Source organism: Vidua chalybeata, chromosome 9 (assembly GCF_026979565.1).
Source record: "Vidua chalybeata isolate OUT-0048 chromosome 9, bVidCha1 merged haplotype, whole genome shotgun sequence".
Lineage (NCBI taxonomy): Eukaryota > Metazoa > Chordata > Aves > Passeriformes > Viduidae > Vidua > Vidua chalybeata.
Window position 1 is genome coordinate 23,412,987 of NC_071538.1, and position 25,436 is coordinate 23,438,422.

The 25,436-nt window shown below is 38.6% G+C and overlaps 1 protein-coding gene across 10 annotated transcripts; it reads right to left on the bottom strand.

Moving 5' to 3' along the window:
* Nucleotides 1–1,815: 1,815 nt before the first annotated feature.
* On the bottom strand, nt 1,816–25,398 carry FRRS1 (ferric chelate reductase 1). Of its 10 annotated transcripts, none has more exons than XM_053950651.1 (19): nt 24,853–25,398; nt 24,643–24,729; nt 23,806–23,946; nt 16,315–16,466; nt 13,592–13,781; nt 13,227–13,363; nt 12,757–12,851; nt 11,912–12,062; nt 10,926–11,105; nt 9,965–10,063; nt 9,297–9,444; nt 8,774–8,890; nt 7,889–8,004; nt 7,539–7,625; nt 6,529–6,626; nt 6,311–6,369; nt 5,512–5,655; nt 4,362–4,423; nt 1,816–4,271 (listed from the first exon to the last, which is right to left on the bottom strand). In XM_053950651.1, exons 4-19 carry the CDS (start codon nt 16,363–16,365, stop codon nt 4,179–4,181), a joined length of 1,827 nt encoding a protein of 608 aa, XP_053806626.1. In that variant the 5' UTR covers nt 16,366–16,466; nt 23,806–23,946; nt 24,643–24,729; nt 24,853–25,398; the 3' UTR covers nt 1,816–4,178. The 10 variants fall into 10 exon arrangements, with proteins under 10 accessions (XP_053806626.1, XP_053806625.1, XP_053806630.1 ...); XM_053950650.1 differs by having other exon boundaries at nt 23,806–23,991; XM_053950655.1 differs by lacking the exons at nt 23,806–23,946; nt 24,643–24,729; nt 24,853–25,398 and adding exons at nt 13,980–14,103; nt 15,008–15,167 and having other exon boundaries at nt 16,315–16,335.
* Nucleotides 25,399–25,436: the final 38 nt, after the last annotated feature.

Here is a 25,436-nt window from a genome sequence, read left to right on the forward strand (position 1 = left end):
TTCCTTATGCTTCTTCTGTTATTTGCTGGTTGTGAAAGCAGAAGGCTTCAGCCTCAACTCTTAAGGATATACCAAAAAATGAGAGCAGGTGAGTGATACAAAGTAGTCACAAACAATTTTTGTAACAGAAGCAGATGGCTATGGACACTCATCCCCTGCTCCCCCAACAACCTGTACTACTTTAATAGTATGGAAAAGGCAGCAACTATCATCATAATACTAGTCCAAGTGGTTTAAAGGAAAGACTGGAAAGTTTTGTGCTTCTGGAAAGTAGGAATGTTCATCATCTTAGTGCTACAGCCCCAGAGCTTTCCTGCATCCTGTATCAACAAGACCAGAAATACAAGGTGACAAATCATCTTTTCAAAAGTCAGTAGTGATGTCATGCAAAACTCTAATTCATCATTAAAGCCAAGTGATATCTAAGGCCCCACAAGACAAAAGTCTCTCTGAAGCAAAGCTGAAGCGGCAGTCCTTCTTAAGTGCAGTATCCTTTGGGATGATTGTCATAAATAGCTGGTTCAGTGTGATCAGGTTTGTGGTTTACATTACGTAAAGTCACTTTTGTACAGCACAAGGAAGCTAGACAGTGGTTGAACTAAGTCAGGTATGAACTAAAACAGGCAGCTCCAAGCATGTCTGAAGAATTTGTCCTGTGCCAGTTCTGCTGTGCCACTTAGGTATGTGCAAGTTTCCCCCTTCACACAAACCCCTTGGAGAAGTCGGAATCAGATTTTTGTGAGCAAAGAATTTCTCAGAGCTACTAGCAGATCATCCCTGTTAACCACCCTTCCATTCACTTGGACTCTTCTTACTTCAGCCTGCACCAAAACCACTAAGGTATTAACTTCTGCATAGAAATGCAGAATACTGCAGTTTTTCCGTGGTAACTGCTGTTCATCTTCAGTTGTCTGGACAAGGATATACCCACATGACAAAAGAAAACCATCCATACCTGCTCAAACAAAAGCTTAATGATAGATGGCAAGCAAACACCCATTCCAGAATATCTATCTGTATGAGATAGCTTGAATTTAAAGGCTGAGTTTCTGAAAATTTTTCCAATTAGTTCGTTTAGGGACACTTCCTATTTCGGAAAACTTTTACATGTCAACCTGCTACGGACAGTTTACAGCAAGCAAGCGAAACAGAAGGGCTGTTATTTGAACAAGGGCGCCACGTAGTGTTAGGAGCTGATGGAACACAAAGCAGGCAAGCTCTCCTCAGCCTTCCCTGAAGGTGAAGGAAAAACACGGCCATTATTACACGGAACTGGACATCTCCCCATCTTGTGATTTCTGACAAAATAGAAAACAATGTAGCATTCAGTGTAAGAAGGAGAAATTAAATACACCTTCTCCTGTTTCGTGCTGCAGCCTGAAATGTCAATTAAAAACTACTTAAAGCAAAAAAAAAAAGGTAGCTGTGAACTCCATTACATTTGCACCAAATAATTTTTGTTCAAAGCACAGGCAAAGAACATGATTTGTAGCTAAGCAAAGAGCAGATGATGAGTATTTGGAGGCTGCACCTAACAATCAAAGTAGTAAACTACTTTTAAGACTAATGATAAATTTCTTCCTGTCATCTATTTTCCTGCCAATATCAAACCCTTCCACAGATTTTATCAAAGGAGTAGACAAAAAACTTTGGAAGATATTGGAATACAACGACATATTACTTCCTCTTACTAGTTAAAGGGCAGGAGTGGCAGTGTGAACAGAAATTATGTAAAATAAGCAAGTCTTTCAATCAATTAAGTTACAATACTGTACATAAGGGCTCCTATAAGAAACCAGACAATACTGCAAGCAGTGGGAAGAAAAAATTTATCCAGAACAATTGACAATTTTGCCAATTTAAAAGTTGTATTAAACGTGGAACAAGGAAACTTTTTTTCTTCTTGAAGAAAAGAAACTGCTTTAAAAAGTGAAACTATTTTAACATTCAATTTCAATAATAGTTTCTCCAGGAAGGATTTACATAGATGTAATTTATAAAACAACATCTACAAAAAACAGACAATCCATTTTGCTCCTAGGCAAGACTTTTCTAGTTTCCTTTTGACAGCATTTTCACATTACTAAAAGGGACAAGAACTTTTATTGATATATTTACATTCATGTTTTAAAACCCACATTCATTGTCACCTGTAAATGAAAAAACCCTCAGTACAGCTATTGTATTATAGAAAGAATATGGCATTATACTGAACTTAAAAAGCCATCAATTATGCCTAGGTTGAGTGATTTTTCTTCTATAAATTCACAGTAGATGAAAGAGTCTCACAAAGCTTTAGCAGTAGATGAGCCTGAGATTTCCAGGCTTTTTGAGATTAGAGTTCTCTAAAAAAACCTCACACCCACACAGCTGGCCCCATGCTGCTCGTCCTTCAGCCTGGGTTGTGACTCACTTCTTCGTAGTCCCCCTTTCCCACCCTGCACATGACTTTCCTAAGGGAGATGATTCAACTTGGACTCACTCGCAGTCAGCTGCTGCTGACAAAGGGATTGATCCCAGCTCCAGAAATGCCCTTATGGCTAAATCAGGTATCTGAGCAGCCAAAAGATCACTGACTACAAACAAACGTGTAGCTTCCTGGATATCACCTGTCCATGCAACAGGCTGCACTATGGACTTGGGAAGGTGGAGGAAGAGACAGAACCAGACAGCTTTGGTAACTGCACAGAACCACCACCTGACCCACACCTACAAGTATTTTAGAGCTGGCCACACTTGTAGAGATGTTGCTGTAAAATTCTATACCAAGTCAGGCCTCACTACTCACTATTCTATCCAATCCTCCCAACATCTTAATTCCCAGCTAGCTTAGTATGCCTAGCTGAACAACGTATCTTGAATTGCTACAACTAAAAAACAATACTTTTCAGTACGAAAAATGAAGATGTGTGGGAGCAAGCTCTTCAGAGCCACAAAATACAACTGCAAAGCACTGTAACTGCACAGCATACTAAGGTTTCATTTCCAAAATTCCATTTCAAGAGTATCCCTCCATACTTAGGCAAACCATGAACCAAAAATGTGAAACAATATAGTCTCTTTCTAGTCTCTGTACCAAGTTCATATATTTGGAGAAACCTTTTGTTGACTAAAAAATTGCCCTCCAATATTCTTTCAGAATAGAGTTGTTATACAATTCTTATAGTTGTCTTCTAGATATGCCAGATCAAAGGACTCTCACTTAACATTAACAGAAGCTGCTTTTCCTGAAGTCAACCTAGCTCCCAATTTACATTTTGCTCAGTAGCACAAATACAACTGCAACATTCCAGAGCAAGTATTTTCACTTCCATTAAAGTTAGCATAAATCCATCTTATTCACACAGTTAAGTAATTAAGAAGCCTCAAGCAACCAAAGACAGTAAAACAGAACTCCATAAACACAGCTAGGTTCTTCTTGGTTTGAGTTTTAGAGAAGTTACTATAGTTTTTAGTGCATTTATATTGCAAACATGTTTTCTCTTTATGATTTAGAAGCACCAAGAGGGATGAGACAGAGCAGTATTTTGAGTAAGGCAAATGGTGGTTTTACTGAAGGACTGAAGTTCTTAAACTCCTGTGCTTGTGTAAATATACTGCTCTTAGAGCAGACAGTGCTTTTTGCATTTTACTTTTATCTATTTAGTTCATGCATCAATCTGCATTTGTGACAATCTTTCACTAAGTTTTGAGGTTTGTTTGGTTGGGGGTTTCTTTATGCACAAAACTGTTAAGAGCAAGAAGCTGGCATATCACATATTAGAACACAGTAAAGTGGACAGATTAATCTGGACCAGTCATATCTTACTAGTTCCCCCAATAATATTCACAAAAGGTTTAGGGAAATGAATAAAAACATTTTTGGCACATCTTCCCAGTCTTCTTTTCACCTATAAGCTTCAATCAAGTTAACACGTGTCCTTAAAAAAGAGATTTCATTCCCTACTCAGGCAAAGTTTCCCATTAAAAGTCCCATCAGAAGACAGTCTTTGTAAGACTGCAGGATTTCTCTCTAGATTTGAATTCCAGATCTCCCTAACACTGAGCATGACATACATGTGCTGTTCTTCTCAATTACATCTTCAGGACTGTGTTGAGAAAAAAGTTGTAATAAAAAGTATTCCTTGCAGACTTTTCAACTGCACAGTATTTTGTCACAAAATTCTCAAATACTTATTTCATACTTGGTTGATTGCTATCAGGAAGGCAACAAGGAATATTATATTTCCACAGACATAGATGGTTAACACAACCTGTTTAAACAGACGACCCTGCAAGAAAAGGGGAAGAAAAGTCATTGAACAGTCAGGTTTAAATGAAGAATCATCCCATTTCACAGTAGTTACCAAATTGTGACTCACCTCTGCTTCTGCAGATGTCAGTGACTGCAGTATCTGTACTCTGTCATCCTCTATCACTTCAACTGTTCATGGGAAGAAAAACAGAAGTTAAGTCTGCCCTTAAGAGGAAGGGAGGGCTTCATTTTTATACTGCAGCAGTCTTGATCCTGTGACTAAGTCTTACACAGCATCAAATCTGAAAAGGACTTGGGAGTTTCATTTGACATTTCATGACCTGTTACTACCACGCTCACAGCACAAATGAAAAATTATACTGGCGCTGACCTATAAAATATAAATCCTGAACACTGAAGTCAAAAAACATTTTGTCTTTTGCTAGACTGAATAATCAAAACACTGAGTTTTGAGCCAACACCTTTTCCTTCTATATTTTAAGATAACTGGATTTCATAAGTATTTTCATTAGCCAACATGAGAACACTCATTGTCCAAACATTTCAGGTTAATTTACCTACTTCTAGGAAGTAATTACTGCAGTTTAATTTAAATTCACATCTTTTATAATCACTCCTTCTCCACATGCCACCTTACAGAGACTCTTAATTAATCACACTTCTTCAGTTCTGCAGCTGTCTCATCTCAGCCTTAGACCGAGGTCGTTCACATGTGCAGCCACCTCCTCTCTGTGACACCAGCCAGTGAAGGTAACAATTTCCAATGAAGTTACTACCCATCTCTTCCCTATTGGAGTCAGGATTTCATATTCCTTCCCCAGTCAGTCAAAATGGCAAGCATTCAAGCTTGCTCCTGCAATAACAGCAATTTATCAACACTTAAATGAAGATTAAATCTGCATTAATTAATCTGGACTTAACATACCCACCTGGGATCAAAATTACAGCAAAAAGTAATAGAGTCTCAGAAAATATTTATATATCTCAGTCTGCACATTTTAGTCCCCAGTGAACTGTGGTCTGAGAAACGAGAAGCTACTATTTAAAATGGCACAAACCCCACTCTTCTAGAACACTTTTGTCTTAAAAACTGGTTTTCTTCCATATTCATTTGTCTACAGAAGATATGACACTACTAAGAGTTACTCCCTTTCAGCTTCCAAGTTAGAGGCCAAAAAACACCTCCTGAAATTCCATCCACACTGGTTTCATTCTCAGCAAGCAAGGAGACAGCAGGAGTTTTGCTGGGCTTGTACCTTTACGAACGAGACAGTAGCTGTGTATTTCCAGAAGAACATCAGTACCAACATGCCAAGCTACAAAGCCAATCATTGCATAGGTGTCCCATGGGTCTGGCAGGTCAAGTGCTGGCAGATCCATTCCCAAGAACATAGTCACAACTATTCAGTAAAAACAAGATAAAAAAACCCCAATAAGAATATTGTACCAGTGTGCTTAAAAATTCTCGCAATGATTTTGTAAATAGATTTCCCATGAATTACCTAAAACTGCTTGAGGAACAAGATTAAAGGAGTTCACACAGCTGAAGGCTGTTGAGGGTTTTTTGTGAGGGGATAGGGGGTTGTTTGGGTGGGGTTGTTTTGGGCTTTTTTGGTAGTCACCAGTCATCACAATATCAGTGCTTAAGGTTGCTGTGGAAGCTTGCTTCTATTACTAGAATTAAACCCAGGAATTAAACTTCTGGATCTGTAAGTGAAATTCCTGTCTCCCATTCAGTAACATTGAACTATGCTACTGTAAGAACACTATTCTCATATCTTCCAAGACAAAAAGAAATTATGAAGATAAGGGCAGGTCCTCATTACAGAAGAATTTCAGATTTGTCAGTAATTCCTTTGGATTTAAAGTCAATTTTTTCTCTAAGTTGTATCCAATTGCCCTTGAAAACTCACACAAAAGATGGCCAAGAAAAAGGATCTTCAGACATGCCTTGACTAGATGTACATAGAAGTTGTAAATGAACAACAGCTCAGACAAAGGGCAAAGCTCCTTTAAATCAGATAAATGGGAGTTACAACTATTACTTCTACTCACCAGCTAATATTCTAGCTGTTGTACCAGTACTCCAGTGAAACCAGTTAAACAGTTGCCTCCTGTAAAACAATGAAACACATTTTATTGATTACACCACTGGGGGAAGGGGTCAAATCAAAGAACATTTTTGCCTACTTTCAAACTGTAAAAACTTTCCTTTGTAAAAAGAATCAGCCACATTTAATTCCTATGGCTGTAATTTAATGAGTCAGTTGTACCTTGGTGCATGACGAGATGGTCTGAAACCTGCCATAAGTGGTTGAAAGATTGTCAAAGCCATCACAGCACAGCCAAGGTAAGGATGAAAACCTGCTTGCTAAACAGAGGACATTTTTCTTAAATATCATATCTATATAAACAGAGAGAAAAGACACCAAGAAATTGCAAATTGTATTTGTTCTTGTATTAGTAAGTTACAATGGAGCAGCACCAGCAGAGGTAACAGGACACAATAAGCTGCTCTGCAGCCAGATGGAGATTGTTTGCCTTGGTAGCAGACACACTGGTGGGTCTGCTCAGGGCTTGTCCCACATTTTTGCTATATTGAGCAATTCCACCAGCTGAAAAGCAAACTAACATGATTATAGATACCATAGTCCAAGCTCTCCAGCCTCAATCCTGTGTCTCCAGGATAGGCCTATTTTATAACTCATCCCAGTACTGGTCTTCTCTTTCACACAAAAATGTTTTATTGAATTTCCCTAGCTCACACTTGTGACCATATTCTTCCACCTTGAACTCAGACACTCTCTAGACTTTCCAACTTTTGATGTGACCTTGCATCAAACAGAATACAGGTGATAGCAACAGGTATACAATCTCTATCTAACTACTGCTCCACACTAAGCTTATCACTCACTGTTATATCTAAATTGAGAAAGACACTTATTCCCAGCAGGTTTACCATGCTAATGTCAGCCATCACATCCTTACTTCCCTCCCAAGATCATGTTCTCTAAGGAAACAGTCAGACCAAAACAGTACATAAAGAAACTGTGAGCAAAAAGTTATTTGGAAGAAAGAGGAAGGAAGGAAAACACCGAAATTTTTAACTGTAGTTTAAAGGGACAAAATTCTTCTTCTGGGTTGCCAGAATTTGAAATCAGCCTACTTCAGAACAGCTTTCACAGAAAATTGGGTAGTCGTAATAGCTGGCAGTGGACTTCCTCATTCACTTAGTGCCTACCTTTACCTTTCTGTTAACAAACACGACAAAGTGCACACTTACTTGGCTCCAACCTCCTCGGTACACAAAAGGCAGCACAAAAGAAATGCTTGTAAGCATGACTGTGGTCAACATAAGCATACGATGTACCTAGAAAAGTTAAGTTTGCTTTTAGAAACTCTTCATCATTAAAAGACATTAAGTAGACCTACAGTTAAAAGATATTCTTAATCCCCACTTTAGACTTAACTTTTACGAGTAAAGTAGGTGAACTTCTGATTTTTAATTTATAAGATTAAAGAAAGATGTAAATCATACCATTTTTAGTCTATTTCTTGGATCTAGTAGGTTTATAATTTTGCTTGCAATAATGCTAGAAAATACAGCTGGAGATATGTGGAGATTTTGCCCACCTGAAACCACAACTCCTTTCCAAGTAGGAATGAATGAGACCAGACAGGTCTGAAGAATCGTGCAACAATAACACCAATACTAACTGTGGTAATCCAAGCAACAAACATTAGCGCTCCTGAAAATACAAAAAAACAAACAACCCAATAAGGTAAATGATAGGTAACTTAAGTGCACAACTTCCAAGACTATGTAATTGTTTAGTCCACATGCATATGGTTAGAATTTACCAAGAATTAAAAACGTATCACCTGGTTCAGGCTACAGCTTTATAGCCTTTATCTTGCTAGAGAACAGAAACATCCATGCAAAAGATAATCATACTTTTCCCACACAACGTAACAGAGCAGCTCTGGCTACTACACATTTCACACATGCTAATGCACTTTGTACATACTGGTGAGAGAAACCATTCTATCACCAACTCAGACATCAGAGGATGAAAGATGACACGGCTACAGTCTGCGTGACAGAGTGGCAGTGTGATCATGGACTTGCATTAAAATCCAGTAGTGTGGGAGAAAAAATTCCCATTAACTTCAGTGGCTCCAGACCGCCAGTTGAGCGGTTTCTCATTTCAAATAGAACTAAACTAAAAATGCAACTACAACAACTTGGAATAGAGAGAAAGATAAACAAGTCCCAGTTTTAAATTTAAGGGCAAAGGCAAGGGTGGTTCCATTTTCCTGGGCAAAAATAATCTTGTGACACTGTTCTTGAAACGAAAAATTAGGAACTTCGCTCTGCCACCAGAGTATCAGATCTTGCTAGCCAACAGAATATACAATGCAAATGCCACAAAGACAAGAGGGAATACCAACTCTGCAATAACCCTCCAGCCTCAGCAATTCTAGAACTGGAAGACAAAACTAGAATCTGCAGCTTACCATGAGCCTTGATAAGCCGTGGGGCCCGGGAACCTCCAATATCCTGAGGAAGGCCTGTGACGTTGTACAGTCCATTGGTGACCAGGGGCTGACGACGATGTTTGTATATGAGTCCACCTGAGCAATGACAGAGTGATTTATTTCTTGCTAACAAAAGCCACTGCACTTGTGTGTCCATTCCTTATGCATTAATTCAAGCCCTGTTGTGACCACTGCACATAATCACACAAGCTAACACACAATATGGTAAGAACCTAACATCATCTAAGCCATCCTACACACTTCATGTACAAAACACAGCTCGCCCAGCTACAGGAAACACAACACATATGAGCAAATTTGCAATAACTTCCACAAGCAAACCCATGATCCAGAGAAGTAGTAAAGGTGATTGAATTAAAGGCCTCCAGCTTAGAAACCTTAGTTCAGACACCAATTCTCATCTAAACCATATCTTACAGAAAGGTTACTAACTCATTTGGAGCTGTTAAAAGAAAAGCAACCATATGTAAGTCAAGTTTACCTTCACTAGCTTCCCCATCTGCCAGAAAGATGTAGTAACTGGTATCCAGATTAAATCTCCCTTTATAAGCAGGGAGACGAATCCTCCTTCTGAAAGAACATTGAAGAACACCATCTGCAAGCCTCCATGACACATCTTCAAGGGCATTCTGTAAAACAGGAGATACTTAATACCCAGTCTTGCCAGATTGGTTGATTAATTGGCTTAAAAGTAACCCTGCAAAAGACAAGAGCGTCACTGATATGCAAAGAAAAAATGTAAGTTATCCAGGGAAGGGGGATCCCTTCTAAATTGGAATGCAAGAGGTATGCCAGTAAGTCAACATAGCAACTTAGGGTTTGAATTATCACTAATTTTTACAGCCTATAACAATGTCTAACCCAGGACAAACCAGTTGCAGCTGCAGTTCTAGGAAAGGGACAGACGAATAATAGGGACAAAGTTCCTAAAAAGACTAAGCTCCCATCATGTAACTATATTCACAAATTAAATTTAGACTCCCAAAGTAAACACTTACAAGGAAGTAAGAGCCCAACCAATCTCAACTTAGAGAATTATGGATCCACCTCAGTATTTACACCTGCTGTGCAAGACAAAAGCACAAAGCAGCAGCATACATTACTTCAAAGTTACATCTGTGAAAGTGTCCGAGTTGTTTTAAAACATACCTCTGAATCCAAGAGAGGATGACTTCGCTCCTTCAGATGGGCAGTGCTCACATGAATGCTGTGATCCTCATTAACACACAGATAGGCATCATCACCACCCTGCAGAGTTGAAAATAAAAATATCTATAGCCCAATAAAAAACACTGCTGGCAGTCTCCAAAAGGTCTTTGATTTAATATTGGCAGCAAGACCTGAGAGATTTTTGTAGTTATCAAGCCGTTATTCCCCATTTTTCAAGCACATCAGTATTATTACTGAGGAACCACATTAAGTCAAAGAGATGACACATAGAAACACACATTATGATTCACACTCCCCTCCCAGAGTAACAACCATATTATCAGAAGTTTCTTTAATTATTTAAAATTTATCAAATTGACTAGACAAGACAGAGATGGATGTTGGAGCTATTTAAAAATCCACTTCAGTTACAAGATTTTTTCCTCGACAGCTGTAAAAACAGTGCTGTTAAGAACCAAGCGTTCCTGCACTAGGGAGATGAATATAAACAGCATCTCTTTTGTGCAACAAACAGCTTATGTATTATGCATTTGTCAACAGCATCATCCCTTCACTTTAACATAAGTCAGAAAGAAGTATCTTTCAACATTTTTAAGACCATTTGTATAGGAGTAACATTAGAGGATCAAATGCAAATGGTTTTCCAAATAACAACTCAGTTTCTGAGAGGTAAGATTTTTTGGATGGGTAAATAGAAATTCATTTAACCAGGAATTTCAGTCAGACAGGCTGAATTCTGCCATAAGAGATATCTATAGGGAAATTCGACTGTAGTTATTCAGTCCTGAGCTAAAAGTGAATATTCACCTATAAGAAACAACCTGTGTTTTAGCACTATGGGAGAGTCACACTGTATTTCCATTTCCCATATGCATTTCCATTCAAACTTTACAACATCACAAAAGCAACTACAGAAAATAAAATAAAATAAAACACTCACCATCCACTGGTCCTGGGAAAATGCAAATGCTAAATATCCTTCACTTGGACCACTCATTTCAATAAAAACTGAACTCTCCTCTTGTTGGAAGGATAGAAAAAAACATGAAGCGCTCCCAGGATCACAGTTTGTAGGGTTCCTAATGCAGAACTTCATAATTCCACAACCTGATGCACTAAACTAAACAATTAAGCAAACAAACAAATTGTGAGTGATGACAGTTTCCATTCTCTTCCTCCTTTTTACCCATAGTAGCAAAAAACATACAAGGAACAACATCATCTGTGTCTACATACCAATCTCTTAATCCATGTCTACAATTACCCTAGGACTACTAAGTAAAATGATGGTGAATTCCAAGATAAATTTGAGTTTAATTCTCATTTTAAAGACATTACAATATAATAATTTCAAAAAGTCAGCAAGAACTTCAGAAAAAAAAACTTCCTCTGGTCTAATATTTAGAGAGGTAGTATCAGCTGATAGATGAGAAAGAAAATAAGGGTACTACAGCTTTATGCTTGCTTTTTAAAGTAGAAATGCCACTGATATATATTGAGAAAATACATTGATGATAAGTCACAGTTATCCTGGATCAAATAGCAATGCTTGCTCGATCCATTCAAGACTCAGTCAGTAACACAGATGAACTCAAAGGGGAAAGCTTCTGAGCCTGAGCTTCCTTCCTGCTAAATAGGAAGTTATTAGTCAAAACCAGATTAAGTCTTTTCCCATCTCTCATAAGAAGTATGCATAATATTTTCTGGTCATTCATTTCTAAACATTCTGTTAATCTTCTCACCTGTGTGCAGCATGAACTGCAAAGTTCAGGCAACTCAGCTAAAGGCAGCTGTCACGTTCTTAGCTTAGATATCAAAGTTACTCATCCATAATCTCTCCTTTTCTGTTAATAGGCTGTATCACCTCATTAAATCCCATTCATCACAAGCATTAAAAATAGCCTGATTAGCTTTATCATTACTTACTGGCTTTGATATGTAGGAAACTGGGTGTGAAGTTGACACAGCCTCTGATGTTGCATGCAAAGGTGGTGTTGGGGACAGCACATCAGGCTGGGAAACAATGGGACCTGGAATTTTTACCCAGAAAATCCTGTATTTCTTCACAACTGTGGCTCTTAAAAAACACAACACACACAGAGTCATTACTGTATATATTTATAGTTGGCTGCTACTTTATAAAGGAAAAAAAAAAAGGAAAAGAATCTAGAGTTCACAGAAATTATTTGTAAAACCCTCATGTCTATGGAGACCTCTACCATTTTAGGGATTGAAATAGGAAAGTATCTTAAATCTTGGGAAAAGAATTTTAAAACATAATACCACATGCTGCAGTGAATAGAAGAAACATTCATGCCTATGGCATGGATTAGAACTTCAGAGAAGAGTTGCATTGCTTTTATCCTGTAGTTCACAAAAAGTTACTAGTGTAACAGGAGGGTATACATATAATTTAGTTATGTACAGCAAAGAGAAAGATTATTAACAGTGTATATTGCAGGTATGAGAAGTGAGACAGTAGCTAGAAAGACTAAAGAAACCAATCTTCAAATCTTCTTATACACTCCCTGGGAGGAAAGGAAAAAAAAAAAAAAAAAAGCAAAGAAAAGCTAAGAAAAAAACTACCTTCAAGCTCTTCCTAAAAAAGTGTCTGCATTAACACAGACTCTGCAGCAAGTAAGGGGTATTGACTTTTCAGGTCATTGGACCCAAGGGCTTTTCAGTTGCTGGACAATATTTGACACAGACAATGGTACAGGTTTACCTTGTCTGCATTTTAATAAATTAGAATCTAATCTAGGTTTACTTACAGAAACTGTACATGTTTTGGAGCATCTTCAGGAGCAATCCAATACACTTTTATGTCTTTCTTTTTTGCTTTACTTGTGTGACTGACAGCTGAATTCTGAAAACACATATATATCAAGAGTTATATCAACAGTAGATACACATTTTGTTACTTAACACAGTCAGCAGAGGCTGCAGCTAAATCCTACAGAGACACTGCACTACCCAGCACAACTGGCTTTTCCCCAGTCAGTCATGATCAGCTCAGGTGAGGTGTAGCACAGCAACTTACACATACTAATGAACTTCAAGACTAAAAGGAATAACTTTCAACCCAGAAGACTCCAGCAATGAGCTAGAGGTCCCAGCAGCATTTATACAGAAATAGTGAGTGTTTCTTAGTAAGGAAATGCTCCACTTTTTGACAAGAGGATAAAGAGACAGTCCAAGCCCCTCAGTGCCCAGTGAATGACTGTAAGGCACTGGCCTCTACCTTGGTACGACCACATGTCAGCAGCTGAGAACGTCTCCGGTCAGCTAACACAAAAGAACCAACTGCAGGGCTATCCAGGCGTTCTGCATCCCGAGCTTGTATGAGAAATCCTTCAAAATCTGGTCCAGACAGATGGACTAAAGCAAGAAGAAGAATAAGGAAGTTGAACTCTACTCCAGAGGAAGAAGGAAGTATTTCAACAATGGCTACCAGATGCTCATTTTACAAGTACTGAACGATGGTTAATGGATACCCTAAACAAGATTCAGCTGCTTAGATAAATCCAGTATAGAAAACTGAGGAAAGACATACTATAATATGAAGAAACAATAAATTAAACTCTTCAGCTGTAACTGACACAATACCTTCTATTTTGTCTCCTGGCCTAAATTCAGTCCCATTCACTGTAATGGCATGCTCAGGTGACAGCTGAGGAGAGCTACCATGACAAGGTACCATGCTAGTACAGGCTTCTCTTACTTTTCCATTTGGATAGCCAACCACAGATGCACAGAGGCAAACAAACATCCAAACAGCAACACCAGGCAGCTCCATCTGTATAAAATAAAATATACAGGCAATTAAACACAATAAATACTTACATTACAGGTTACCACTCCTCTTTAGAAATCAGTTGAATGGTAGAATACAAAACCATGTTTAAAAAAAGCATTCATGAGAAGACACCACTCCCAGCTTCTGACTAACTTCTGCTTCTGATAACTGCCAGACATTGTTAGAATGTTCAGATACCATATTTCAGGCCATCTACAGGTTGTCAATGGATCCCTCCATCCACTGGATGTATTATTTCCCTCCATGCATTTTGACAGCACTGGTTTTAAAATGTCTTTTTCCAATCCCTCTCCTGTTCACTCTATCAAAAAAAAAAAAAAAAAAAAAAATCAAGTTCTTTAAACATCTGCACAGGACAGATGGATCTCAATACATGCTTCACAGATATATAAAGGTCAACAGTACTGAGGAATTCCACAGCTAGTATCAAGCCCACTTTTATTAATCATAGCTTCAAATTTTGCATCATTACAGACTGCCTTTTGTTTCCACAACCCATGTCTATTTCCTCACATATGACAAATAATTCCCCAGTAACAAGTTCCTCTTTCTGCAGGGAAATTAAAGTTGCCATATGCCAGAAATAAATTTTATACATGCAAGAGTGAGAATTTGGTATGAAGATTTAGACAAAGAAATATGTATGTTTGTTGCAGACAAGCACAAGACTTCTCCTTTGAACTCTTTCTTTTGGATAGTGAACCTCTAGACAATTAGTCAAACAATGGATTTGGCTTGTCACACTCTTGTCAAGGGAACAGCATGCATGAAAGACAAGGGCTAGTAGGACTCCAGATCCTAAAACAGTTATATGAACCCCTAGCCTCAGCTTTCATCACACAGTGTTGTGCCCCACCACAATACTGTTTTCATTAAAGCTGTGGCAATTGTTTTGCTGCTCCAGTAGCATGCAGGGCTTACAGCTGTACTGTGGTTTACAGAACACCTTAGCCAGCAAAAGAAAGTGTTTCCACATCCAAAAGGCCAGGAGAACAGAGATAAACTTTCTTTCAGTCCTTAGGCACAAGAAGTGAGTTATCAGCTCTGGTGGAACATAGACCAGGCAAGTTGGTCTGCCTTCTGGAAGGGCCATGCCCATTTTGCAGCAAGTGATAAGAAGTATCAGGTTATGAAGTTCCGTGACAGCATGGATGGACATGAAGATAAGAAATACAGAGAGCCATTTCAGACTGAACTCTTGATACCTAAAAAGCAGTCAAATGAAGACAAGGCACATCATTATCTTACACAACAGGAGTCATCAACATGAACTCTTCCAAAGTTCTCATACATGGAAATCCACAATTTCCAAGGCCATGCTATATTTGTACTTCAACATATGGGCTCCCCAGCAACTTTACACCACTAAATCAAAGAAAATCAGAGGTAAGAGTGTGTTGAACAGTTAGACTAGAATTTTCTGGTTCTTGAAACCTTTCTCAACACTCAACTCCTCCCAAATATTCAAGATAACATTATGATCATATCTTTTAGTTCAAGTATTTCCTTCTAGTTCAAACACTTGTCCAAACTGTCAAAAGTTTACATCGAATTAATTTTTTATACATAAGTTAAAGATGCCTATAGAAAGCTAAAGACTAAGGTTCAGTACAATTATATGTACCAGAGAAAATTTCAAAATAAGAAAAGATAAGGCTGTATATCACAGAGACAAGCAAAAGAGTAAGTTAGTATTCTGCTTTAAGTAGCATAGGATGTGGTAGGGCTGTAAAGGAAACAAGAAATATTCTTGTCAGATTCAACTGACTCAAAAGCTGGCAGAAGAAAAAGATTAAGTAAAGATTAATAGAAAAAAAACCATCAAAATCTGAAAAAGATTTGGATAAGCAGAGAGCAGCAAGTTACTTCTTCCTGTGTTGAAAACAACTCCTACAGTACCTGCAGGTAGCCCAATAGCTCAAGAATACAATGCTCACACTCCAACTCAGGATCTCTTCAAAGAACTTACCTTCTTTCAGCTGTTTAACTTCATTAGCTGCATAATGTGAAATCTACAACTAACTTCAGAGAGGAAGAAGAGATGAGACCACAGGCAAGGCAAATATACTGCCAGCTCAAAGGTACAAAACTACCATTGACAGAAATTTCTCCTGAGCACCATCAGACAGGAGGGTGAACAAAAAAGGAAAGAACCACCTGAAGGGGAATAAGCTATATTAATATACGGGTTTATGACACATTCCTTTATAAATAAACCCCTACAAAGGGAAAGAAGACAGTGTTGCTGTCTAAGAGTCACCCTCCCTCTCAATTCATAAAAAGAGCTTGGGTTGGCCTCTTCTGCTTAGTCGTCATGTCATGATAGCTGGATTGAGCAAGGATGGAAAACATATTCATAATAACTCATTACTTTTAAAACATAAACACACACCCCCCCCCATGCACACAAAAAATACACACCTCAGTATCGCATTCTTTCTAGGAAAGAGAATTTCAAGGGCATACGTGTTTCAAAGTGATTTTTTGTAACAGTTTGAGCGTAGGTACTTACCTTACAGCCAGTCCTTCTGTTACAGTGACGAAGCCTGAGTAAAACTGCCATTGGCTCTCTACTTGTAGTAAAACAATTTATATGACTTTGTAATATCTTCTATTTGGTTTGCATCTAACTGTATTAACCTTTACTGCATCCAGGAAGCTTGTCTGAAAAAAGAAACAGTACACACACACAAAAAAGTAAAGTTTATAAGAGCATCTTTTACTTCAGGCACATATTTTATACAGCTTCCCCACAATTCAGCTGAAATGCATGAAGCTGTAATGAAACACTGACCCTGCAGCTTCCTTTGCTTTGTCAGACACTTCCCCAGATGTCAAAGAGTTTCAAACTAAGGAATCACTTAATTATCTTCTGGTGCAGTTAAGAGCAGGCAGACAGGGGGAACCTACAACCAACTTCTGATACCTTCTTCCTCCAAGTATTAGTTGACATTAACTTGCAGCATGATTTTAAAGCTCATTATACATTTACTCCCTATCAAAGAGATGCATTCTTTTAGAAGAAGAATAAACAATTTTAAAAATATGGCAGCTTTCACTTTTTTCCATCTATCTCACCAAGAATGAATAGTGCCCTGCTCACTTGTTTGCTTTAATGATTTGACTTGGGCAGCTGCTCTGCATAGAATCTTCATGGCCCAACCTTGCAAACTTTTATCTATATGAAGAGCCCAAACTTGGAAACTAACCTAAAAAATATGTAGTTTGTTATCCCAACAAGTAACTTCAACTATAGCATGAGCACATTTACTGTCACAGTTATCACAGAGCCATCTCTTACACACATCAAAAAAGAAACAAAATAAGAAACGAATATTCACATAACAAGAAGCAAAAAAAGATACTAGAGGAACGTGGGTGGCATGGCTTCCAGATAAAATAAGCCATAGCTTACTCTGACTCATTAAGGCACACAGATTTAGGAGTTTTCTCTAAAGCAATTCAGAAATCTTGCATGAAAGGCAGCATCTACATGGTGCTCTAAAAACACCACCAGATTTTACTTTGCCTCGTACCTGCTGCAGATGTCCTATTAAGCAAATACACTTTCCAAAAAGCTTGCAGTACCCACTTTGAGCACTCACCGGCATCAGTTTAACCAAAGCACTACTACGAAGGCTACAGCAGCTCCTCAGCCCCACTCGCCCTTGCCCCAGGGAGCCTCACTCTCCTCTCCAGCACCGCTACGGCGGAAAAGGGCGAGGGGGGGAAAGCGCAGCCGAGCCAGGCAGCCCCTTCCTCTGCTCCAGCCTCCCCCGCGGCCGCGGCGCTTTTCTGGCTGCGGGGGCGGCCGCAGGCGGGGCGCGGCCCGGGCGGGGCGGAGCCGAGCCCCGAACCGGGGCGCCGCAGTCGCTCCGTGTGCCCGACCCAGGCGCTGCCCTCCGGGAACCGCCACAACCGGGGCCCTGGAACGTGTTAGGGTATCTAATTCCTTTGCAGCGTCCCAACGCTGGAGGTCTGGATGGCCGTACTGGGCTAACAGCTAGAGTTTTACTGAGAGATTGGCCTTGTCGAAGCTTACAGAGATCATTAGCGGTGCTATTCATGGGCCGAAAGGTGGTCACATACACAGGCTTGCAAAATCAAGCCTTTCTTATCAAGAAAGCAAATAAATACTGGCTGTAACTGGGGCTTTGCTGGCAGAAACTGCAATTGCTTACACACGCTTCTCTGACTTCTGTGTTGTTTAAATCCGAGTTCTCAATTATTCACAAAGTGACACAAAAAGACAATTACTTAGAAATCCAATGGGAATTTGCCTTCCCACAGCATAGAAATATTGGGTTTGTGTTAAAAACCACCTTTAGTGGAGAGCTATAGTGATTCAGTTGCTTATGAGTAGTTCTGAGCAGTTCTAGAAATCTTAGTACTATTAATTTGGTAATATTTTCTAAAAAAGAATATCTAAGTAAAATATAACAGACTAGGAAATGCTCTGTTAGTGTTCACTCTTTTCTCAGTTTCTATAAAGGCAGCATTAACCTTTAGAGGTACCCTGTGGTAACATCAAAAAAATATATTTAACGTGAAAAACAGTAAGGGATTACTTTGCCTAATCAGAAAAATTATTTGACTGTTACTTGTATTATCTTGCTCCTGGTTACTGGGAAGCTGAGATCTCACTCAGTGTTGAGCAACTGAAGAAACACAATGCATAAGCAATAGCTTGAAGTGAAATATGGCTATTTCCCCCTAGCTGGGGGAAAAAAATTACGTTTACAACTAGATTCATAAAGTTCCCATATATTAAAGACTTTGATAAAATTGCAGGCCTAACTACATACATGCTTTATCACGTGACTGTGTGTTTTTACCTAATACAGATACATTATTAGTAAGACAAATAATAACATAAATATATTTACAGTAAGAAAACTGGGGACCAGTATTCTTGACAATTTTTATGTTCATAACTTTCACAGAGTATAGTGGAATTAATATACAAATATTTTAAGATGTTATTTTAGGGTCTTGGCTCACTGACAGAATGGGATATATATGTCTGAAACATTATAATATAAATAGTATATATATAAGAGTATATGGAAGTAATTTCCTCATTAAGACTCACGAGAGGGATGAAAATGCAAGCTACAATTCTGCTGGAAATGGTAATCAGAGTTTAAGAAGAAAAAAATCGTTTTTCTGTGAAAAGTAAAGAGGGTAAGGGAGAGAATACTGTTTTGCTTATCATTGTATAGCTTCTCTTATTTCAAAAGGTGTTAGCTATTGCTAAAGAGCTGCAAAGCAAGAAAACCAAGATAACACCAAGAGAACCAGGGAGAAGAAAAAACAACTCTGTAACTACTGGATACAGGTCCCCATACTTCTGCATGGGCAATCATCAATCTGTCTGGAAGGGCTCTTTTCAAACATACCAGTCTCCTTAAAAAAATAGTAAAATCAATAGTTCTTCAGCCTTAAATGAAAATGTTTCGATGAAAAGGTACTGCTTGCTAATTTGTTAAGTGTCATATCCAGTATAAAGTAAACAGAATGCACTAGGGTATATGAACTATAAAAAGTTGCATCTCCTTTGTAAAGTGTACTGCAACTGTTGCTAGTGTGTTCATAATAATTCTGTATTTGTTTCAAAGCAGATGTTCTAGCTTAACGAAATGAGATAGAGACATAGAGGGCTGGGGAGTGGGTTAGAATCTTCCTGCAAGAGATAAAGCTGTGTAACCTATTATTGACCTGTGTCAGAGGATGAAGTGGCAAATGAATGAAAGAACATCTAACCTGAAAAGAAGCTGATAAGGTTTTTTTTTCATGGTTTATTATAAGCACTTAAAGAATTAAGTGAAAGCGTATAATTTTGAAAGCAACAGGAATTTCGTAGAGGAGACTTCATTCCAAGTATATAAAGGGGAATTTCTCTTGCTTGAGAACCAAGAAAGCAATTAAGTAAATATATATAATTTTGGAAATTAACTATTGTGCAGTCCAAGGTTTATACTGATAGCTATTCTATTTTTTAAGCCCAAAGCTATATGGAAAACAATAAACCATTGAAGAGAACCCATGTTACCATGTGAGTCCTTCTAATCAACTTTCCTCTTAGGTATTAAGCTAACTATTCAGCAAAACTGTGGCATTTTAGGTCAGACCTTGCTCAAGTTTCATATATGTGCATTGAGCTCTATGTTACTGGCAAGGGTATAAGCATAAAACATCACTTGAGTTCAAATCAAGTGATGTGCAAAAAGGCTGCATCCCTACAAGATTGTTTTGATGATGGATAACTGGATCAAAGAATTTTTTGTTACTAGCATTACCTATTTTGAAATACTGAAATGTGTTTGAAAAAGTGCATTGGAGTTGGCTAAATACATGCTGGATACTAGGCTTTGTCTGAAGAGAACAGTCCTGGCACCAGTATTTACTCACCTCTCTCTTGCGTAAACTACACACACAAAACCATGCATTTCAAGATTTTTCAAGCTTTCAGCATTTTTCAAGCATTTCAGCATTATTGTCTTAGTTAAAGATTTATTAGGGAATTAATAACAATATTGTTATCTTAGATATGAAGAATTCTTCCTACCAAATCAATTTGTATATGGTGGGGGTTTTTCCTCCCAAAGTAAGGAGAATGTTGAGTCATTGAAACAGTCCTGACCATCTAAAAGGAATGAAATGATGATAAAGTCACAATGTAGGGTGAGATTTTTTTCTCTATAATTAATAATTTCGTTTCCCTTGAGCTTTGGCGCTGTTGCATACTTACCTGGTTTACCAACTTACTGTTAATTTACAAATTAGATTAAAGTATGCCCCTTATGTTCAGAAATGTCTTTCTACTGTATGCATTTTTTGATTCTTTACTAATCACATTCATTTTGGAATTTATGTCATCTATAAAAATCTAGAATTGGAATTGTATTTATATGAAAATACTTGTATACCTAGAGGTAAAAGGCATTTTAAAGTTTTCAGTCAATTACTGTAACAAGCCACCTGGTGGCAGTAGCCAATCAGTCAAATAAGATTTGCCAGTTGACTGCACAGAAACTTGCTTTGGTTTTGCATCTTTATTCTGACACAACAGCTGAAGTCCCTGTCCCATAGCTTTCTACCAAAATATGTATCCACTATGACCTATATAGATTTTTTTTTAAAAGTACTTCCTTGCTTATCTGAAACTAAATATTTAAGATTGATTCCCTGGTATCAATTTGAGACAGGTCTGTATAGGTGTTATGAGAAAATGACACACAACCTGTCACTTTTCTGGGAGTCTCCACTTATGTAGTGCCCACACATGAATTGATAAAGGACTCCAGTAAAATCATTTCACCCTGTTCAAGTGATGTGGGTCAGTGCTTTGTCTGATGCACACTATCAAGTTTTATCTCATGAAAGTACTGCATTATTAACTTTATTGAGTTTTCTGTATTTTCTGACCACTGATGTGATGCTTTTTTAAATTATTAATTTCATTATATCAGCAAGATGTGATAAGTTTTTATTGTTCTGCTTTACTCTGAATATCTATTTTTGAGGAGGAAATAGATCTGCTTGATAAGACATTGCTACAGTTCATTTAGGAATAGATCCACTGAAGTCTTAAATCTCAGCATATCTCACTAGTGTTACATGGAACAATTCACAGGAAGATAGAAGTGCTGGTAGTGCCTCAGCACACTGGTATGATATGTTCTCCTTCTACAACAAAAATTGGCCCAGTATATATGAATCAATTTTACACTTAAAGTTAAATGGTACAAGAATATAATTCAGATACTTAGTTTTGCTTGCCAAGTCCCCATGTTTGCAGATTATTATCAAACTAATGTGATGCTGTTAGCTAAAGCACAGTCAAATGTATCTTAAGTACTTATGTGAAAAGGTACGTACCTTTAATTTTATATGGTCTTCTTTAAAGATATTTGCATTGAATTTTACAATTTTCTATTAAAAATTAAACTCGATTAAAAATTAACTTTCCATGGATGTTAGAGCATTGATTGTTTGAGGCCACACAGTAAAAGAATGGCCAAACTGGAACTGAAAACAAACCCAAAATGTTAATCTTTGAAAGGTCAAACACTTCCTTACATGAAAGGCAGTAAGGACAAACTAAATAGGTTCATGTCCTAGCCTCTCCATCTCATATGATTTCTGACTTAAGTAGGTATTTTTATTCCAGCCTATCATTTATTCACTGCCCATCAGGCTATTGCAATCTGTTTAGCCATTTAGAAGGGACTTTTTAAGAAAAGCTATAGGTGATTACATCAATGTCCTCACTGATGTTTTCACTCAATACTAGATTCTAATGTCCAAGAGCATACCCAAATTTCTGCTGAGCATGTACCCGTCTAAGAAAGCACTTGTTTTCAGTCACTGCATAGCAAAGATCTAACTCAGAAAAGACTGAAGTTTAACCAAACTGCAGAGATACACTTTTAAAGAAAAGGAACTTTCTTTCAAGTTTGCATTTCTGGTTGAGAAATCTCCATTAGAAAACAAAAGCTAGACAGAAGACTCAACACCTCTTAAGCTTCTTGTTTTTGGAACAATAACACAGTGCTAATTCATGAATTTACAGGGCACGAGTGTAGAGCATTGAGAAAAAATGTGCTCACTTTAAATTTTATAAAGTCTCATATTTCCTGTGTGCAGGCCAAAGGAATCTGCTTTTAGTTAGATGTTCAACTAAGTTCTCTCTGTGTTACTTGGCTTTTACTGTTGTTATTGGGAAATATTTTTCTGTTACTAAACATAAAAAACTACTGCCACCATGTAAGTACTCCAACTTAGAGTACTTTTTACCCTTTAAAACAAGCATAAGCAATATGACATTAGTGAGATGTGACATCTAGTGAAAAGCTCCCAAAGTGTATTGACACCACTACTAGGATAAATGTTCTGTGTTGCAAAACAGGAGGAAAGAAAAAGGTCCACTAGGAAGGTGTATGTAAAAGGAATGAAGAATTCTGGTATGAGTAGATTTGAAACTGCTGCAAAATTATTTCCTGATGATTAACATTGATATGGTATGTACTCCTATTTTTGAAACAACTATTGATTATTTCCTGCTGTGGTATATCATAATCACACACAGAGAAACTGCAAACAAGATAAAATGGCACTGTGAAAATTGCCCCTTAGATGCCAGTGTAGCAAATGCTCAGTTGGTGTTGGTTGTGTTCTAGACAAAAGTGCAATGCTCAAAGGTAGCACTTGTGCATTCATGTTTTGCTGGTTTCCATACAGAGAAAAACTGCTCAATTTACATGTGCTAAATGAACACAGACCCAAAGTCTGTAAGGGATGGCTAGCATAAGAGATGATGACGATGGAGAAAGGATTAAAGAAGTCTGCTCTGTTCCTGATTACACCTCATCAAAAGACCTGCAACATTCATTATCTTTGAAGCAGTATTTTTTTATATTGATTTGAAAGCAAATGAAATTATATTAAGTGATTATAAATATATAAATTATACCAATTATTAAGTGATTTCACAGTGCATAACTCTTCAAGTTCCAAGACACTAATAAAAATTCTTTTTCATAAACCTGGTTTCATTTCAAAATCTGTGTCAATGCATAGTATAGAGGAAACGTGCCAGTGCAAACCTAGTAAAGGTAGAGTGAGTTTCTGTATGGAGTGAGGAAATCAAAAGAGCCACATTTTGAAACTTAGTAACAGGAGAGAAATTTGCCTTCAATAATGTCCATTTGGTTCCTATCTTACTTTTCACAAAATATTCAACATGCACTTTAGGGTAACTATTTATGCAAAGACTTGGCTACATAGGCATTATTTGCTCTCCCTCTCTTAGAGCTGCTGTCTATGTAAGCAGCTCATGAAATTTTAAATCCCAGCCCATTTTCAGTATGTGACAGGACAACAGCAAGCCTAGAAAAGACACTTGTGAAAGGCTCTGTGGCAGACCAACTGCAGTCACTTCAACCTACTGAAGCTTGCAAAGGACCCTAGAAAAAAGATGGTCCGCATCTCTTTCCGTTACCTCACTTGGTTTTGTTCCCATGACTTCCATAACTGTTGAAGCTTCCTGTGTTGTATTATCTTCTTTTCTGGGACACATCCAATTCAGAGGAAACAGCCAGCATGCCAGGAGAGCCAGGGTTCTGCTAGGTGCAAATCTGTCCTGTATATGAACACAGGCCAGCAAGCTGAGTAAAGAATAAGGAGGCTGGAAAAGACAAGGACAAAGGGAGAATTCTACTGGGCAGGAAATAACCATGTGAAATACCTCAGATTGTAAGTACCACATCTGAATCATATCTGAATGAGCCCTGATGAGGTGAATCTTAAGGGAACTGCACTCAAAGGGGTGCTTTTCCGTTTTGCTCCTTTTTGTCTAGGAAACCTAGTATATGTCAAGGGCATACAAGTTGACATATTCACCTACACCAACATGAAAACCTTTCTCAACAATACCAAAAAACATTAACTGTAATGAGGAACAAACAGATTTATTGAAATTTTCAGAGGGAGGAGCAAGTGAAAGAGAAAATAAAGGAGAAAAACTACTAAATGATAAAAAAACTTTAGTTTGAAATGAGTGGAAGTGTTTCCATGAATATCAAGACCTTGGGACTTTCCCTGAATGCACTGTAATTGGATAAACACCCTAGAGTAATATATAATTACAAGGGTATGTGATGGGATGGCTGGAAGTAAACGGTAAAGCCTAAATTGTTTTGCAGACTCCTTCTAATGCCACAAAGTATACCACCTTCGAGAAGAAAAAAATAAAAAACTAACTCAGTATAACACAGTGACTGTAAATTGAGAAGCACTTTTTTAAAAACGTATTTCTAGGTAATAAAAATAGACTGACCTTCCAAAGCCGCAAGGCTGACCTTTACACTGGGGTGCAGCTAATGACTTAGGTCGTGAGAGGCCTGGAGCAATTGTCCCAGGTGTTCTGCAATACAAAGCAATGGTAAGGGCTGAATGGTGTCAGCACTTCGGATGACAGTATGCTGCAAAACAAGGCGGAGAGGGGGTGCTGTTCTGGTGTTTGGGTTTTTTTTAAAAACCATGCTACCTCTTGGTCAAAGACAGAGCCACGGAGTTTGTAGTCTTGTCCACACACTATATATAGCACTTAAACTCTGGCTGACATCATGTTTTTTCAGCAGCGCAGCCTATCAGGACGGAGCCGGCCGCCCGGCGCCGGGTGCCGGCCCTGAGGCAGCGGGGCGGGAACGCCGAGGGGACTCGGCGGAGCGGCGTTCCAGTCACCGCAAGGAGCGGCTGGGCCCAGAGGCATCAGCCAGGGTACTCCAGGCAACCTTCAAAGCCACCTAGCCCTCAGCAGAGTGCCCGGCAAACCGCACAGAGCTCCGGACTCAGGTGGCCGGGCCCCGCAGGGACACCTCTCGTGCCTGTGCGCACCCCCCGAGCGTAAAGGCGCTGGTGGGGCTGCGGCTGTAGAGGCTGCGACAGCAGACAGGTACCACCACGCCGCGCTGTCCGGGCTGCGGGGGCCAGGCTCGCGGAGAGATCAGCCCGCTCGCTGCCGCAACAGCGCGGGGCACGGGGGGAGCCCCTGAGGTAGCCCTGAGGTATCTCTGGAGAACCCTGGGGTACCCCCAAGCGATCCCTGAGGTATCCTTTCCGTTCAGGGCG

What these genes read in the sequence shown, in the direction of transcription:
- FRRS1 (XM_053950651.1), bottom strand. Translation starts at nt 16,365, where the DNA reads ATGGCAGTTTTACTCAGGCTTCGTCACTGTAACAGAAGGACTGGCTGT. An exon ending in ACGGCTTATCAAGGCTCATG is followed by an intron (nt 8,005 to 8,773) that starts GTAAGCTGCAGA and finishes TTGTATTTTCAG; the next exon opens with GAGCGCTAATGTTTGTTGCT. An exon ending in CTACTGTCTCGTTCGTAAAG is followed by an intron (nt 4,424 to 5,511) that starts GTACAAGCCCAG and finishes TCCCATGAACAG; the next exon opens with TTGAAGTGATAGAGGATGAC.